We start from the raw sequence: 18477 nt of genomic DNA, 5'->3' as shown, positions 1-18477 counted from the left end.
CACATGCTCTATGGGAACCAACAAGTATAGGTATAACTCTAAGTTTTCAAAAGTATAATCAGTACATACTCTCAAGCTCCCTCCAACACAGCAAATACACATGGAGATAATCAGGTATTTACTCTTTCTCCTCAGTCCCTTGTGTTTATGGAGTGAAGGATTCCAGGGGACCTTGTATTATTATGTAACACGTCATCTAGCCAATGTGATGTAGTTAGGAATAGAGCATCAAAATCTTTTACTTTATCAATTATCATATCTATTAATTAAAAATAACTTTCATTCGGGGCGCTCATTCCCTATTAATTTAAGTTCTTGTCACTTTACTCTCTATAAGAACTCCAGAGTTCAGTGGTGTAGAACAAGTTTCATTCAGTCTTTCCACCCAAGTTGTGAAGCCTACTGACATCAGAACCACATAGTTCTCTAAAATGCTGGAACAGTACCAGATCAGTTGCATCAGAAGCCGGAGTAAGGCAAACAATGTGTCTCCTATTTCAATAAAGGTAGAGTACTTCTCTATTTTTGACCCTGGAAACATGCAACCCTCTTGGGAGGAGGTGCCCCATTCATAACAGTATGCAAATTCCTGAAGGGAAACAAGCAACATTCCCCCTCAGATGTCATGAAAAGATTTTTAAGAAATCAACAGACTAGGCTTCCATGTGTGGATTGCAAATGTCATCCAATTGAGGAAATAAAAAAAAATCTTCCCTTAGATATGCGCATTTGCTTATTTTTGACACTTTGATGATGACAGAGCATCAGGTTTGAAGGGTACCAGCGTGAAGGGCCAGCATGTAGAGAAACCCGGGAGAGCCACAAAAGCATAGAAAGTAAGGATGATATCACACGCATTTCATTTCAAGTCTGATGAGCCTGCATTTAGGATTTTCCGGCTGGGCAGCTTTGCCAAGGCATTTGGGAGATGAGGTTTTTCTTCCGCTTCTCACACTCACACACATACACACAGCCAGACACACACCTGGGGCGCAAACTCTCTGTACAGTAGGTGGCATATATGAATGCACATATTTTAAAAAATAGCTTGACATCCGACAAAGACGGGAAGGCAGCATAGGTGCTGAGTCTGGCTCTAGAAACGTGCACAGCCCCGCAAGTCAAGGAAACATTTCTGAGGATGAGGACAGACATAGCAAGCGGGAGGGGCGGGGGCCCACAGAGACAATACAGAGACCCGCAGCTCCCCACCGACAGGTGCCCCCTGGTCCCTGCGCGTAACCCCTGCTTACTGTGGGCTCTTGGGGTAGAAGGGCAGGGTCACATGGCTGAGATCCTGGATGTCGAAAGCGGTGGGCTCGGCGGAGATAGCCTGTCGCTTGGTGCGCGGCTCGCCCTGCAAGGTGCTGGCGCTCTGCTTCTGTGCCTGCTGGGTGGCCGGCCGGATCACCGAGCGGTACTTGTCCAGCTCGTTCTGCAGCTTCTGGATCAGTTCGTCCTTCTGATCCAACTCCAGCTCCAGCTCGTCGATGAGAGCATCCCGCTGCCTGAGCTCCTCGATCTTCTCCTGGAGCGCGTACTGTAGATCCCGCAGGGTGCCCATGCTCCTCCCGGCTGCCGGGGGCTCCTTCCCCGCGCTGCTCCGCTTCTCGGGGCTTCCTCCCCTCTCCGATCAACTTTCCCTAAAGTCGCCGCTGCCTCCCGAGTGCAAAAGCTTCCTACTTGAGACCAAAGCCAGCCCTGGCTTCTGAGCATGCCCAGTCCGCGGGCTCCAGCCACCGGGAGTTTCAGTGCAGATTCCACTTCTCGAGGCTGATGGAGAGGCTGACTGTGCGGATGAGCAAAACAGCAGGTCCAACCCGGGATTAAGCCTGACACGCGGTGGGCGCTGCAGGGGGTCCGAGGAGCAGCTGCGGGGTGGCAAGGGAGCAGGAGAAGGAGACTTGGACGAGGCTCCCAGGCAGCGGTTGGTCCGCCCGGGTCACTTGCGCTGAGAGCCAGAGGAAGCCAGTGGTGCGTGTGCGGAGCCTGATAACCCTGCGGGGCGCACCAGGGGATGTGCAGGCGGAGCAAGGCGGGAGCACCACTTTGGGGGTGGGGAGGGGAGAGACAGCAAGGACCCCAGGCAAACTGGAAAGGTGACAGCCGGCTCCAGAGCAGACTAGTCTTGAGGACAAGGGACTACGATCCTGGAAACGTGGGAGAGCAAAGCGTACTCTGCATCTTAAAAGCTCTTAGTTCTGGAGGTATTTTGACCACCAGCCTCACCAGGAAAGGCTCCTGAGTCACGTGTCCGAACTCTCCCTACTCCCAAGCCGCCTTTCCCACCTGGAGGGCAGCACACAGGTGGCTAAGGCTGGAAAAGAAACTTGCCTCTCAGGAGATAGAGCCACTCTGTGCCTGGGAGGGATTCCCCCTAACATCCAGGTGTGTTTGGGGAAGGGAAGGGGGAGTAGGCTTCTGACTCCCCCCTCACCCCCCACCCCCTGCCAAGCATTCCCACCCTGCCTGAACCTGCTAATTCCTCCCCTTTCCACCTTTTCCAAACTCAGGTTAATGAACTACTTTTTTTTTTTTGGGGGGGGGGGGGGGGGAAGGTATAGGGAGCATGGGAAAAATCATTGCTCATCTCCAAAAACTTTGTCCTAAAATTGAACCATACCTTTAAAAATATTATTTCCCTGACAACTAAGCTGTTAGGTCTGTGCCCTTCCACTTGAATAGCAAGACACAAACTGAAAAAGAGAGAAGATCCTAAAGAGAAGGAGAGCTATACCACTCCACCTCTACCCACCCTCACCTCTATTCCTGCCCACTAGATTATTTCCTGAAGTGATGACAATTAAGTAGCATCCTTTCTGTTCAAGGGTAATTCTGACATCAATGAAACACATGATGTTTGGAATCACCAAATATTTACTTAATGCTTACCTAAATTTATAATATTTATCTAAATCTTCACCAACTCATCCAATTTTATAACATCTTTATTGGTAGCCCTCTAATTATTCTGGGGCACTGAATGATATAAACCTCAATGCTATATTTGGCCATTCCTGAACACTAAAACAAAGTAGATAGATAATAGTTTAAAACTGAATTACAATCTAGAACTATAGCCAAGGACAGATATATTAGTCTCAAAAAAGAAAAAAAAAAAACTTGCTGACTTTTACTTTTAAATGCACAACCTTTTCTATCTGAGCTAAGAAAAGAAGGAAGAAGGGGACAAGCCAACAGCAAGTTAGTAAGCTTTTTTATTTAAAGTGATTTAAAGAGGTGTAAATGACAAAGGATATATAACCCTAAACATTCTTCCACACAGATTATGATCTAATTCTCTTAGTACAGATGTCATACGACAGGTTTTCTGCTTTCCAACATGAATGTGTAATACACAAAGTGGATCATCCCCAAAACATTTCATTTGTAACACACAAAATATGAATAACTTACAAATACTGAGAGCAGGAAATAATAGTTCTGAATTTCATTGTTGTCTTAATTAAAACTAAACCAAGCAGAAGTACTATAGCTTTGCATAGCTGACACTATTCTAAAAAAGCTTCTGTGATATTGTCTTTCCCCAGACAAAAGGCCAAGTTCTTATCTTTCTAACCTATGGGAATTCTTTGGTTCCATGGGAAAATGCTTAAAACTTTTTCCTATCAATCTATTATAGGGGTCCAGGTGGCCAAGAGTTTATGTCTAAAAATATATCAGAAAAATTGTATAAGTAACATCATTAGTTAACTGCTAAGCAGGGTTATATTTTAAGGTTCATTTGAGGCTTAAAGGGGGTTACTTAATGTATTTGGGCAGTACAAAGTAGAAAGCCTGTCTACATGTACAAATGAAAATAGAAATAAAAGCATTTTTCCATCAAAATTAAAATTGCACTTCAACCAAAAATATTCAGGTATCTGAACAACAGTGAGGGTTGTTTTTTTACACTAAGTGACATAATTTGTTTCACTATTTAAGCTATCATATCTACATGCAACTATAGGATATATCCATGTGTCATTTTCATTTTAAATGGAAGTCTTGTGATATAAAATGTATTCCATTATGAATCCCATATTGAAACTTAGAAATCGGTTGTAATAAATGCAAAGAAAGTAAACAGCCAAGAAGAAATGACTATTACAATTGACATACTTTAAAAGATGTTCAAGGTATAAAAATATATTTGGTTGTATTAGCCTATATTATGAAAAAATAATTTATTTTCCTCTTAAATACTTTATAATTATATATGCAAAATCCAGAATTCTAGGCTATTCTCTTCTGTTCTTAAACTCGAAATAAATATTTTAAGAAAGTTTTTCAATGATGTTCTTGACTGGTTGTTTAGGGCTTTAGGGACCTGATTTTCCAGCTCAAACTTTTGAGTGATTCCAATATTTTCTTACTCACCTTTTGCATTGTACTTGGTAAGTGCTAGGAATGAATGTTATGTGAAAAATCAAGGTTCTGCAGTTAAATTTCAACAGACTAGTCTTCCTATGTGTCTTATAGTAAATTTAATTGGTTAAAATTTAATACCAAAGATCAGACACAAGTCTACTTTCTGCTCATTTAGAAATGACTGCCACAATCTGGAATAAACTGGAGTTGAATGACACATACTGACTCTCCCACTGCCCACCTGGGATGACGTCTTGATGTTAGATGTTAAAACAGAGAAAAATGCCATTTTGAAGGAACTGAGTTCATACTCTAGCTTTCCATAGTCAACTCACAACCTACTTTTCAGCAGTCTCTCTTTGTCATAACTGTAATAGAAGCAAAGCTCTACCAGTAGCCAGATCAAATTGTGGCATGTTGATGCTCCTCAATTTTGCATCCAAGTCTCATGAATGAGAATAAGTATTATCAGGCCTTCCTTAAAATCTCAGAATCCTTCAATAAAGTAGTCAATAATGCAGCTTTATCCTGATACTTGCTATTAAAAAATAAAATCTGAAGGAGTTATAATCCTTCACTAAAAATATAATTTGCCCCAAAAGAACTATGATAATTTTGCCATCCAGTTTGCCCCTTCCACTGATAGGATATTTCTGGGACTAGTCCTAAGTTTGACATTTTCTTCTGCCATTTCATGTACATATTTTGAACTGCAAGAAACAAACAAACAAAAAACATAGCTAAGCTTTTTGGACCATGAAAGCCACCCCTTACAAAAAACTGGTAGCAGTAACAGTACCCCTAAGAATCTAGATATGGAAGTTACTATTACTGGTAGACATACTAGCTTGCTCTAAATTGCCAATCCTAACCAATATCATAATAAAAATAACTAGCTTCCTTGAACTCTTAATGCATAGCAGGCACTGTTTATGTAACCCTAGAAATTGGACATTATTATTATTTCCATTTATATTTGAGAAAAAAGGGGCACAAAATCACCCACCTAATAAATGGTAAAGCCTGGATTCGAATCCAGACTGTTTTATGCGGAGCTCAATCCCTTACACTCTCCCTGCATTGCCTTCTACAGGAATTCCAACTGTTGCTCTTGCCTTGGCTCTGGATCCAGAGTGTTCTTAACGTTAACTAGCCTGACTGTGGAGTGGGGCTAGGAAAGAAAAAAGAGGAGAAAATTGGAAAATCCTGAAAGAATAGGCAAAAGATGTTTTACAATTTCCTTTTCCTAAAACTGTCTTCACTCCAGCACTATTTCATCCTGTTTTAGGATGATCATCTGTACCCTTAGCCTGACGTTGTCCTGGTTTTAATACTAAAATTGCTTGGGACTGTCCTGGTTTTAAAACTGAAGTCCTAGGTACCCCTTGATCCCGGACAAACCAGGACAGTTGGTCACCCTAATTAATTCAGGACTGCTGAGCCTCTCTATTTTATAAATATTTTCAAAATTTGCTTTCAAAGTTACTGATAGAAAAGTAAAGCCAAGGAATATAAATAGCAATAATACCTATTAATTTAGGCACATTACAAATCCATTTATGCATTTGTTTGTGTAAATATGTTTTAGGAAAGCAATCATCCTATTCCAAAAGCCTAATAATATACCACAAAAATTGTCTTTGGACTGTAAAGAAGAACAAATCTGACAACAGAATTTTAATTACAATTTGATGAGTCAGAAAAGTATTCACGGCTCTCTTTGTTTCATTGTTATAGAAATCTGGAGTTTAGACACATGGGCTTCCTATGGATTAAGCACAGCATTTCACGCACCTATCTGGTTATCATTTACAGAATTATATTACTCCATGATTGTGTTTTATAAATAGATTCAGCCATCTGGAATGCATGTTTAAATGGATATAGTAAAAGTTCTAATGGTTAGGCTGTTTTGAAGTCATACTGCTGAGAATTATAAGTTCTGCATAAAAAGAAAAAAAAAACATAAACCATTAATGATGAAAAACTTACTGCAGAGACTTGGAAAGTAATAGTGCATTGTACAGTAATTGCTAATGTGCTTAGAGTTTAATACCAAATTAGTGTCATGTCTAATATTCGTTGAAATGAATTCTTATAGTCCACAGCTTCAAATGATGGTAAGTTAGCACTGGGCCTCAGCCTAAACTAGTGCCCCCCCAAAAAAAATCCATGCACTAGCTAACAAAAAGGACATTTCTTTGTGCTGTTAGTAAGCTTCCCATTTCCAAAGACCAGAAGAAATAAAAGGTTTCTAAGAAGAAAAATATTAGATTTCCTGTATTTTTTTTAAATATATTTTATTGATTTTTTTACAGAGTGGAAGAGAGAGGGACAGAGAGTTAGAAACATCGATGAGAGAGACATCGATCAGCTGCCTCCTGCATGCCCCCCACCGGGGATGTGCCCACAACCCAGGCACATGCCCTTGACCGGAATCGAACCTGGGACCCTCCAGTCCGCAGGCCGACGCTCTATCCACTGAGCCAAACCGGTTAGAGCAAGATTTCCTGTATTTTTTTATGAATAGAAAAATTTTAAATGCATAAAAAAGAATTTAAAATGATTTTTCCACAAAATGTTATTTTACTGCATTTTAAGCCCAGTGATATATACATGAGTATGAACATCATAATATCTCTGAATCTGATTAATAAGTTATAGTTTCTCAGTTCCATTTCAGTGAAACTTTTGGTATATCAAGCACATTATTTCCTAAGTTAATGAATCATTTTTCCCCCACAAAATATTCAAAAACATTTGCAAAAGTAATTTTGCTTTTGAAAACGGATTTGATATCATGTGGCTTATGGGAGACTAGCTCTGGAGTCAATTATTTTTTGTTGTTGCCTTTATATTAAATAGCTTTTAACAGATTCCATAACTTACCATTTTTCCCCTACATGCTTTGTAATCGAAACTGAAAGTAAAAAATAAAACTACATTTTGCTAGGAACTTACTAAAATTAGGAACGTGGGAAGGTAATGAGGATATAAGAAACAATAAAATGGAATATTGAGTAAATTGGATTTTTATTGGTAAGTAAAATGAATGAATTTGGCAAGAGAAATATGGGAGGACATTTATACTGTGAGAATGTCAGAGATTTGGAGGAGAGGGGAAGTTGCAGGCAAAAAGGCTAAGTAGGGAAATACACAGAGATCTCCAGGCTCATTAACTTAATGGACAAGTAAATATCACCTAAGTTCCAATTGAATTAACGCTTGATATTGTGCCTTTCATAGAATAATCATGAGATGGAAATCCATCTCTAATGATAGCCAAATGAAGCACTGGGATGATAAAACAAATGGATATTATTCTAGGGCCAATATGTGATACCTCAAGTTTATGAAAGCATTACCCTTGGAGAATCGCTAGAGCCTCAAGCTAAGGCCCAGGAGATGCATATATTCACTGTGCATTTGAAACCAACTGTTAAATTATCAGTCACTTTGCCTAATACATATTTTTAGAAAAAAATCCAATAATTTCTTCCTTGTCCAGATTGGATTGAAAATTAATTTTTCAAAGTATAGGCATTTATCTGGTGGGTAAGACTACTTTAAATATTAGTGGTTCAGATTTAAACTTAAAAGACATATATACAAACACCTATATAATAAATAAATTGCAAAAAACCCCAGCAATATACCAAGTCTAATTTGGTTTTAAGGCTCCATATAAATAAATATAAAATAGGAGGGACCTTTACACATTTTTGGTATTAGGCAGACTATTCAGAGTCTGTCTTGAGTCACTGTATTATGTAAGAAAATTTGTACTCAAAGATCAGAGTTAATGGAAAATTCATCTAAATTTTCCACAGATTACAATATAGCCAAAATTCTAATAATCTAGCCCCTTAGAAAAGCATCTATGTTAATATCAATTTTAAGTGGAAAAAAAATGACAGGGAAATTTACAAAACATTTATTTGTGGGATATTAAAAGCAACTGCTGCTGTTAGGAACATAGAGAACTTTGCAAAAATTGCTTATTTTCACTTTGCAGTTTCCACTGGTCAGACCCTCTGTCAGCACACAGCAATTTACATTCTCTCAGCAGTCATAGAACAGAAACTTAACGAATGTCACAGCATTTTCACATGCACTCCATTGCTTTATTTATTTTGTGCTACTCTCATGGGCACTCACAAAAATAGATTATACAAAAACTAATACCAACATTTGCTATAGTTTCATACTCTATCCTTTCCCATATCCTGAGGGGTGGGGGGGAAGCAAAGGTGTCCTTATTCTTTATTCATAATGGATATCACAAAATTTTGCCAGAATGGACTACAGAATGATATAATTAATATCCTAATTTCAAATTTAAGGAAACTTAAAGACCAAGACAGAGGAGAATTTAGAACCCAAGTCTCCCAATTATAGTATATTAAAGCTATATTATTCTTTCACTTGGCATTTCAGTATTTTTGTACATAGAAGCCTGATTTGGTTCACATGAAAATCTGACTGCACATCTCTTACTAATCATTGTTAAAGCCAATTCAGAACACTTTAATTTGCTACAGAGACCAAAATATATTAAAATGTCTTTGAAATGTCTCATTAGTTCTATTATGCCTATCTTTACATCCAAACCATATAGAACTGTTGTTACTACTATGGGGATCTATATGAAGGGTATGGGGGTTTGGGGGTGGGATGTGTGTGTGCATGCATCTGTACAGGCTTGCACAAGGCCTGTATAGACCATACATATGAAACAAACCACATGCTTCGAATCAACAAACCTGCATTAATGTCAAAGTAAAGTGGGCCCATGAAATGGGTGGATCCCAAATCTTTAGTATTACACCTCACTGACAAGATCTAAGTGAGGAAGTAGAGCACTAGTAAACCATCTTGCTCACTTTTTCTCTCTTTACATACAGCAGCTCAAGTTTCCTCGCATTACAGGGTTTTGAAAGTCCTTAAAATATGAATGACAATCATTACCAAGAAAGAGGAAATTTGTCTCCAACTCATAGAAACCAAAGGGTAACACCCTAAATCTCACACAGAACTCTCTCAGGATTCAAATGGTGATACTTGTTTGATTCTCTAAACTTATGTCATTTATCTAAGACCATTTAGCATTTTTAAGGTATAAAAACTTTAGAATATGCCAAAAGGTAACTTTATTTAACATTTTCTAATGGAGTAATCAACAAAATTGGCAAATGAATAAAAATTAGTAAGCTCTATTTCAAAACACGTTTAAAAAACACTTAGATTTTTACTACATAAGTATTTTCTCAAAATAAGTTTGTATTTTACTATTTTAAGTATATTTTTTTTAATAACTAATATATCTACAAAGCAAAATATCAACATTAACACATTACAGCATTTCCATAATCTGGAATCATGAATTATCCAACTGTGAGAAATTGGAATCATTGATGAAGAAAGGACAAATGACCAAGAAAAAAAAAATATGGTTATGGCTGGTGCAAAAGCCAAACTCAGCGGTCAAAAAACAGCTTTGCCAGCAACGCAGTAACTGAGAGCTCCCAGCCAAAGGACACAGAATTTCATCAAAGTTCGAGCTAAAGAACACTAGTTTCTTAAAAATGCTGATTAGTGTAACAAAAAGGATCCCATGGTCAAAAGTATTTGGCAGACACTAAGAAACGTTTAATAAAATAGAACCCTTCCAGCATTATTTTCTCAGCACTTCATATTTTCTAGTATGTATTATGAATCTCTAAAATAAATACCTAGCAAATAGTTACAGTTGATTTAAACAAGTAGACTTTCGTCTGATACTTTAAGTGTTGAAACTGGGTATTTATAACATTTAATCATTTTAAAACAACTCATTACAAACTACAAGCACCTACCCCATTTGTGAAATTCCTTATCAGTATTTACATAAACAATAGTATCAGGAACAAGAACACATAGTGCTGGTCCCACCACATTACTGCTAACCACAGTATCTCCCCTTTAAAACCACAATTTACCCAGCCTGTAACCACAGCCAACGACATGACAGCAAACCATGAACATATGACAACTTTGGTGCTTACAGGAAGGACTAACATAGCCATGTGACTACTAATCACATTTCCTCTCTTTCAAATTAAGCTGGGTCACAGGATTGCTGATCAGGTTACAAAAATATTAAAGGGAAAATTACAGTGGGACTGAAATCAGGAGAGCAATTGGTTAATGATTACACTGACCTTTTAGTCCTTTAAAATCTTCAGGTACCAAGCAATTTGATGTTCATTTTTCAGAGCCTCTCCAATGGTGATATTCTTTCTATCTGTAATACCACTCTTCTAACCCCTTTTACTACATTCAAATCCCAAGCCCATCGCTTCCCCATCACCATCCTTCAATCCTTTGGGTCATTATCTCAATGAACTCATTCTTCAGTGCTCCCCTCCAATATCACTTCTTCTGATAATCCTTCGAATCATCCCCATAATATTTTTCATTAAAACAGCACATCGTGAGTTATAATTATATATTATTTACGAGAATATTTGCTAAGTAGCTCTTATCCATTAAACTGTAAACTCTAAGAAAACAAGCAACTCTGTCCATTGTGTCCATCAATACCTAGAACAGATAGGCCCTCCCTATAATTTGTTACATTCGTTGAATGAATGAAAGTAGGACTAAATGAATGAATTCAAGAAATATTTACTAGTATCTCAACACACTGCTATCAATAAACAGAAAAACTGACCCTTTCTCCCTCTTCTCCATCAAGAGACCCAACAAACAAGCTGAACTAAATATCCTTTGATGCAATATGGATATGGGCTTCCGGGTGCACACCCCTCCCTTGGGTGTCACTCATAAATATGTGCTTCAGAAGTCCCAGAAACTTCAGTCTGATTACCCTTGAGGGGCTGCTACTCTGTATCCCAGGTCTCAGTGAGGAAGTCTGCAAGTCATACGTTTGACCAGGTTTTACATAGCACTGATTTTCTATGTTTTTCTAGCAAATATTTGTGATATCTGTTGTCCTCGGACAAGTAGTTCAAATGTGGATCTAACCGTTTAAAATAATCATTTTAGGTAAAACCTTTGAAACTAAAATATTATGACCAAAATTAGGCAGAAATATGTGCTAAATACAGCTTAAAAGTAAATACAGGTAATGAATTTCTCTGTAACATGAAACAAAGGGTGACGTAAAAAACATGGTATGGTGACTTTTTCTGAAAATTAATTTTTTAGCTCTCTGTAATTCTTGCATGTCCTTTCTGTATATAATAAATCACATATATCACAAGGTTCATTTAAAAATGTATTTTTTCTTCTGCTGAAGGAAAAACGACATAGACAGCACTCTTTGAAAAACACAGTTGCCTGTTTAAAATCCATGATAACTGCGTTTTCAATCTGTCACCTTGAAATATTTCTAGGGAATAATATTTCTTGATACTCATAACACCTTTTCAGATTACACCTAGACAATCAATTCCTTTAATGAACTTTTAGCTCACCATAATCTCAGAGCCTTTCTTCCATTTTGGCTTCTAATATATTGTCTTCAAGGTTCAATGCTCTTTCATATAACACCGGCAGCATCTATAGAAACAGCAGTTGTACAAATTTTTTTGTTTCTTCACAAGTTCTAACTACTCCTTCAAAAAGCTGATGGCTTTCTTTGGAGTCAGCCTGTTTTTTTTGTTGTTGTTGTTGTTGTTTTGTTTTGTTGGTTTTTTAATCCTCACCCAAGGATATTTTTCTATTGCTTTTTAGAGAGAGGGGAAGAGAGAGGGAAAGACAGAGAGAAACATCGATGTGAGAGGAACACATCCATTGGTTGCCTCCTGCACAGGCTCCAACCAGGGCCCAGGCTGGGAGGAGCCTGCAACCTGCAACCGAGGTACATTCACAGGCCTATGCTCTATCCACTGAGTTGGCCTGTTTTTAATAGTCCTTCTTAATACTTACCACTCTTTGAAAACTATTCATGTCATTGCATGTTATTTTGAAAGCAGATTCTTTAAAATAAGGTACTGATAAGTTAGACCAGTGATTGTTACCCAATATCTGTGCCCTACCTGATTGCCTCATTTACAATAGCTTTGGAAGTTCAGATTGAAACAACATTCAAAAAAATATATGTAACTCCAAAAGTACTTTCGATTCAATTATTTAATTCCTAAAGTAGATATCCTTTTCCTTTCTCTTGTTCTTTCTTATGTTCTTTCTATGGAATATGAGAATAGCCTGTTCAAACAAAACCAAAAGCTTACTACAAAGTCAACAGAACACAAAGTGCTAACCTTTGGACGTTATCCATAATCTAAATGTTAAATAGTTGTTTAATTAAATCAAAGACAGGGTATATAGTTTGTTAATGCAAAAAAAAAAGAGAGAGAAATATTTCTCAGATATATGTTTTTTATTTCAAAACGTTAGCTAGGAGTTTTCCTAAGTTCTACAAATGTACTGTACCTGAATATAAATTTTGTAATAAGGGTAACTTGTATGAAACTTACAAAAACCTAAGCCAAAACTTTTCCTGTTAAAAAATAAAAAGAAACCCCTATCTATGGAAGAGAGCCAAATTTGGAGATGAAGATTCAAAACTCTGTACACATAACTCCCAAAAGTCTCTATAAATGAATTTTTACACTGCAATCGATTAATTCTGCTTCTGGGCTAAAGAGAAATTTAAGTTTCTGATCTGCAACTGCCTGAAAGTTTTAGATCTTCACTAAAACCCGAGTGTTTATAGCTATTTGAATGTAAAAACTTTCTTGACATTACATCACTTATCTCTAGTGATTCTTATTTGTATCTTTTTCTCCTAAAAACAGGAGCCTCATTTAGCAGTTATCAATGTACATTTCCTCATAGAAGCAGTATTTCCTAAGAGGAAAAGACATATATAGTTAATAGTAATTAAGCTTTACAAAAGACAAAGATCTCATTGAGATATGTATACCTTTCTATAAATAGAAAACATACTTCTTTTTTCAGTTAAAAATATTTTTTTAAAAATGCAATCAAATTGATACTTAAATTTGTTACTTTTTAAAAGTACAAGGTTAAAAATATTATATGATGTATATAGTTTCAGCAAACAGTACATTCTTCGAATTTTTCTCGCAGCTATTAAATACTAATTTCTAAGGGCAAAAATATAGAACTAAAGGTACAATTGCACCCTCTACTGTTCAAATGTTCTATTCCATATTGAACAAAGTACTGTGTGTTTATTTAACACGCTGATTATAAAATAAACAGGTAAATCATATTGACTTCCTTTGATATTAATTAGCAGAACCTCAAAATATTAAACTCTTACTGATTAGTATTTCTTTAGTAATACAAATGGAAATAATATATATATAGTTACTGGGACTAAACTAAATTAGAAAAATGACTTAGCAAGGCACTTGAAACAAAGTATTCAGTAACTTGCTGACAATAAACGGCATTATTGATCACCTTTTTAAGATTAGTCTTAACAAGGAAAAACTATCAAGTCAATCAAGGCAACAATTAGTATACTTTTCTAATAGTGTATAAAGTTAACACATTTTTAAGTTAAAAATTAAAATAAACATTAATGTTTCTCTCAAACTGTACTTTGAAGTTCTAATATATTAGTTTTGAGATCCTCCTATTACTGTTAATACTTAAAATACTACTATGTATCACAGTAGAGTGAGAAGATTCTTTTGTATTTTTCCTTAAATTTACAACTAGTCGAACAACTATAATCCAACAAAGGTTTCTCTGCTCAACACACAAACACACCTGAGAGATCCTTGGGAAATCTGAAGGTGGGAGCCCTGGAACAGGTAAGGGAGGTGGAACAGGGGGAACGCAGGGACAGTGTCCACAGAGGCAGTTTGGCATCCACTGCCACCCCAACTAATGCAGTAGCGGTGAAGGAGTCAGGCCGCAGCCCTCAAACTATGGCCTGGCAGAGGGTAAGTGGCAGAAGCAGCATCTTGCTTGAGAAGCCAGCCCTTTCCCAGCATCTCCATTGCTGCTGAACCTCTAGCAATAACCTAGAACCAGTCAGACAGCACAGTGGTAACCAGCGGCCACTAGTTACAAGGAGAAAGCACTGAGGGCTTGTGAGCCAAGCTCCCCCGACCTGCCACATCCCTCCACCATAGTGGAGGTCCCCAGATTGACGCGACTTGGACACACTGGGAACACCCACCACCCTGGTGGGTACTAGGTAATTTCCATGCCTGAAACATCCCCATCTTCCAAACTCACCCTCACCCCCAGGCCCTCTACTGTGATTGTGGAGGCACAAGCACCACAGTTAAGAGAAAACAAAAACTTTCGTTATATCACCATCTAATGGAAAACAAAAGAGAGGCCTCTAATTATCAATCTGCTAAATCATTAAGACTAAAACAGTATCTAAAGAACAGAGATTTAATATGCTACTCACATCAAGGGGATAGATCATCTAGACAGAAAGTTGACAAGGAAATATTGGCCTTAAATGGCACATTAGATTAGATTAACTTTGCAGATATTTATAGAACCTTCCATCCCCAAATGACAACCTATATAATCTTCTCAAGTGCACATGGATATTCCCAAGGACAGACCATATGTTGGGACATAAACAAGTCTCAATAAATGTGAAAAGACTGAAATCATACCCAACATTTTCTCTGACCACAACAATATGATACTGGAAGTCAACTACAAGAAGAAAGCTGAAAAAAAATCACAAGTTTGTGAAGATTAAACATGCTACTAAACATCTATTGGGTCAAAGAACAAATAAAAGAAGAAATCAAAACATACATAGAGACAAATGAAAATGAAAGAATTCACCAAAGGAAAAAAAAATTCATGAAATGAACCACATTAAAATTAGGAAGCTCTTTTGATCAAAAGACATTATTAAGATCAGAACTTGTCATTACATTTGTCAAAACTCAGAATGTTCAACACCAAGAGTGAACGCTAATGTAATCTATGGACTGGGCGATAACGATGTGCCAATGCAGGCTCATTAGGTAACAACACAGCACTCTGGTGCAGGGTTTTGAGGGCAGGGGAGGCTGTGTGCATGTGGGGTCAAGGGTTTACAGGAAATTTCTGTACTTTCCACTGAATTTTCCTGTGAACCTAAAACGTCTCAAAACATGATCTATTTTTTTAATCACGCTATTAAAAGGGTTAAAAGGCAAACTACAAAAAAAAAAACAGGAAAAGATATTTGTAATATATATTTAATAAACAAAAATGTACATCCAGACTATATCTCTAATTCCTAAAATTCAGAAGGGAAGACAGATAATCCCATAGAGAAATGGTAAAATAATTGAAAACTTCAAGTATTTTGACAAAAGAGCATATCCAAATAACCAATAAACATATGAGAAATTGAATAGCAAAATGTAAATTACACACAATGAGATACCACTAGCCACCTACCGAAATGGCTATTTTTTTTTTTAAATCACAACAACAAATGTTAGGGAGTTTATAAAACAATGTAACATTTGATGCACTGGGAGTATAAATTGTTATAGCTACTTGATAAAACTACTGCAATTTCTACCAAAACTGAACATATGGATACCCTATTATTTAGAAACTACAATCTTAGGAATCTATCCAAGAGAAATACAATCTTATTATCATTAAATGATGTGTGCAAGAATATCTGTAGAAATATCACTTATAATATACCAAAACTGGCAACAACACAAATGTCTATCTACATTAGAATAGATAGATTCTACATTCAGACAATAGAATGCAGAAGACAATAAAAATAAGTAAACACTGCTACAAGCAATAACAGTAATAAAACTCATGAAAAATACTCAGCAAAATAAACCAGACATAAAAAGATACAGGTTGGATGGTTTCATTTTAAAAAATGACCAAAAAAATAATGGTAAATATACTCAAAGGTTATTTTGGGGGCTGAAAGCAGGGCTGGTGACCAAGAAGTGACACAGAGCAGGCTTCTGAGGTTCTGGGAAAGTTCTGTTTCTTGATCTGAGTAGTAGTTATACCAGTGTGTGTTCAGATAACTCATTGAACTAGAAACTTATGGCTTATGCACATTTCTACATGTGTGTCATGACATCAAGAAAGCTTAAAACAAAAGCCTTATTTAGTTCATAAAGATCAATAATTGGCAAAGAATTATTAAATATTATTTTAGACATCTACAATATCTTAGTTCGGTGTTTTTCAATCTTTTTAATTTAATGGCACATAAACTAATTACTAAAATTCTGCAGCACACTGGAAATATATATTTTGCAGATCTCTCAAAAAATAGGTCTAATTTTTATTCATTCACACTGGATGGCTATTGTTGTGCTGGGTGTGGTCATTTTTTTATCTGACAATCTAAGGGAAAGAGTTCAGTGACCTTGACTAAGTAGTCAGATATTGCATGGTTTTTTGTTTTTGTTTTTGTTTTTTTAAAATATATTTTATTGATTTTTTTACAGAGAGAAAGGAAGAGGGATAGAGAGTTAGAAACATCGATGAGAGAGAAACATCGATCAGCTGCCTCTTGCACACCTCCTACTGGGGATGTGCCCGCAACCAAGGTACATGCCCTTGACCGGAATCGAACCTGGGACCTTTCAGTCCGCAGGCTGACGCTCTATCCACTGAGCCAAACCGGTTTTGGCAGATATTGCATGTTTTAAAGCTCCTTGCGGCACACCAGTGGTCCATGCTGCAGCACACCTGTTGAAAATCGCTATCTTTGATAATCAAAGGCCTCAAATACATTCCACCATCAAACTTTATATTTCAAAATTAATTGTTAGATTTTGGACAAAAAATAGATTAGATATACATTGTACCCTGAAAATAACAAATATAGCATTATGTAGGTTCATTGACATCAAACAATGATATTTCTCTATTGTATATAAACACATATATGTGTGAACACACATATACATACCATATACATAAACATATAATGTATACATTCCAGTTTACAAAAATATCTTGATTTAATATAAAATAATTTACATAATGTGTATAACTTAGGTGTAATTTTCATATATATATATTTTTTTCAACAAATCAGGAAAAAGCCTTTGGCAGAAATGTGACTTAAGAACTGAAGTAAAACAAGAAAAGGCTCCATTTGACCTCAACTCAGAAGGATAAAGTAGAACCTGAATAAGTGGAGAAAGAAAAGAAAGATGTTTAAGGGGTGGGTAGGAAGAGCATAATCAAAGAACAGAGTGGAGAAACCAGACGTGGGATCAGGGGCTCATTGTGGATGCATTAGAAAGCTCTAGAGAGCAGAGAAGTGAGTGGATAAAGAGCTAGGAAGGTGGATGGGGACCAGACTAAAGCGAGTCTTACAGCACCAAACTGACTACTGTGGACTATGTTCTCTCAGAAATGGAAGGCAGCTAAAGTTTTGAGCAGGGAAGTGACATGATCAGAGCTGTGATTTAGGAAAATTAATCTAAGAGTGTCATGCTAAATGAATTGGAGATTGAAATGGACACTAGTTAGCTAGCTGCTGCAATATTATAGGTCTAATCAAGATAATAGGATAGAGGTTGGAGAAGACAAATACAGTCCATGTGAACTGATGAAAACATCATTCACTCCTCAACATCAGCACTAATTGCTCCCACAATCCACAAGTATTACCTAGTAATCGTTTTGTAAACTGTTGTATGTGTGAACTGTAAACAGAGATCAAGCACCTGTGTAACTAGGAGCAATTTATTAAGAAAGTTAACTCTTTTTATTCAGTATCATTTATGAGCATATCCAGCCTAGAAAAGGGATCCTCCTCCAGATGGTGCCTTTGTCACAATCCCATTAAACACAAACCCCATTTTTAAGTGCTTTCCTGACTACTACTGCCCTTCATATCCACTTAGGCTATCTCAATGTCCAAAGCTCTAAGCATTTCCTTCGATTCCCCCATAAACTATTCTAAATTAGTGAATTTATCATTGCTAATTATTTATTCATGACTTTTTTGGCTCAGTCTTCCCATTCCACCATTTTTTTAATTTTATTTTTAAATATATATTTCTTTATTGATTTCAGAGAGGAAGGGAGAGGGAGAGAGAGAGAGAAACATCAATGATGAGAGAGAATCACTGATCGGCTGCCTCCCGCACGCCC

At 36.9% G+C, this 18477-nt stretch overlaps 1 protein-coding gene across 2 annotated transcripts in view; it reads right to left on the bottom strand.

The window, feature by feature from the left end:
• The window catches only part of PRKG1 (protein kinase cGMP-dependent 1), a 1125638-nt gene that overhangs the window by 1033540 nt on the left and 73621 nt on the right, over positions 1–18477 (bottom strand). Inside the window, exon 1 of one of the 2 annotated variants that reach the window (XM_080643201.1) lies at positions 1254–2009. The exons of the other annotated variant lie outside the window; for it this stretch is intronic. Coding sequence (XP_080499327.1) covers positions 1254–1564 — 311 coding nt within the window. The 5' untranslated portion in view covers positions 1565–2009. Of the gene's footprint in view, positions 1–1253; positions 2010–18477 lie in introns of those variants that run through there. 2 annotated transcript variants of the gene reach the window in all.

Source organism: Plecotus auritus (assembly GCF_963455305.1).
Source record: "Plecotus auritus genome assembly, chromosome: 9".
NCBI classification, from domain to species: domain Eukaryota; kingdom Metazoa; phylum Chordata; class Mammalia; order Chiroptera; family Vespertilionidae; genus Plecotus; species Plecotus auritus.
Note: the sequence above shows the minus strand (reverse complement) of the source record. Positions and strands in the feature narration are given on the sequence as shown.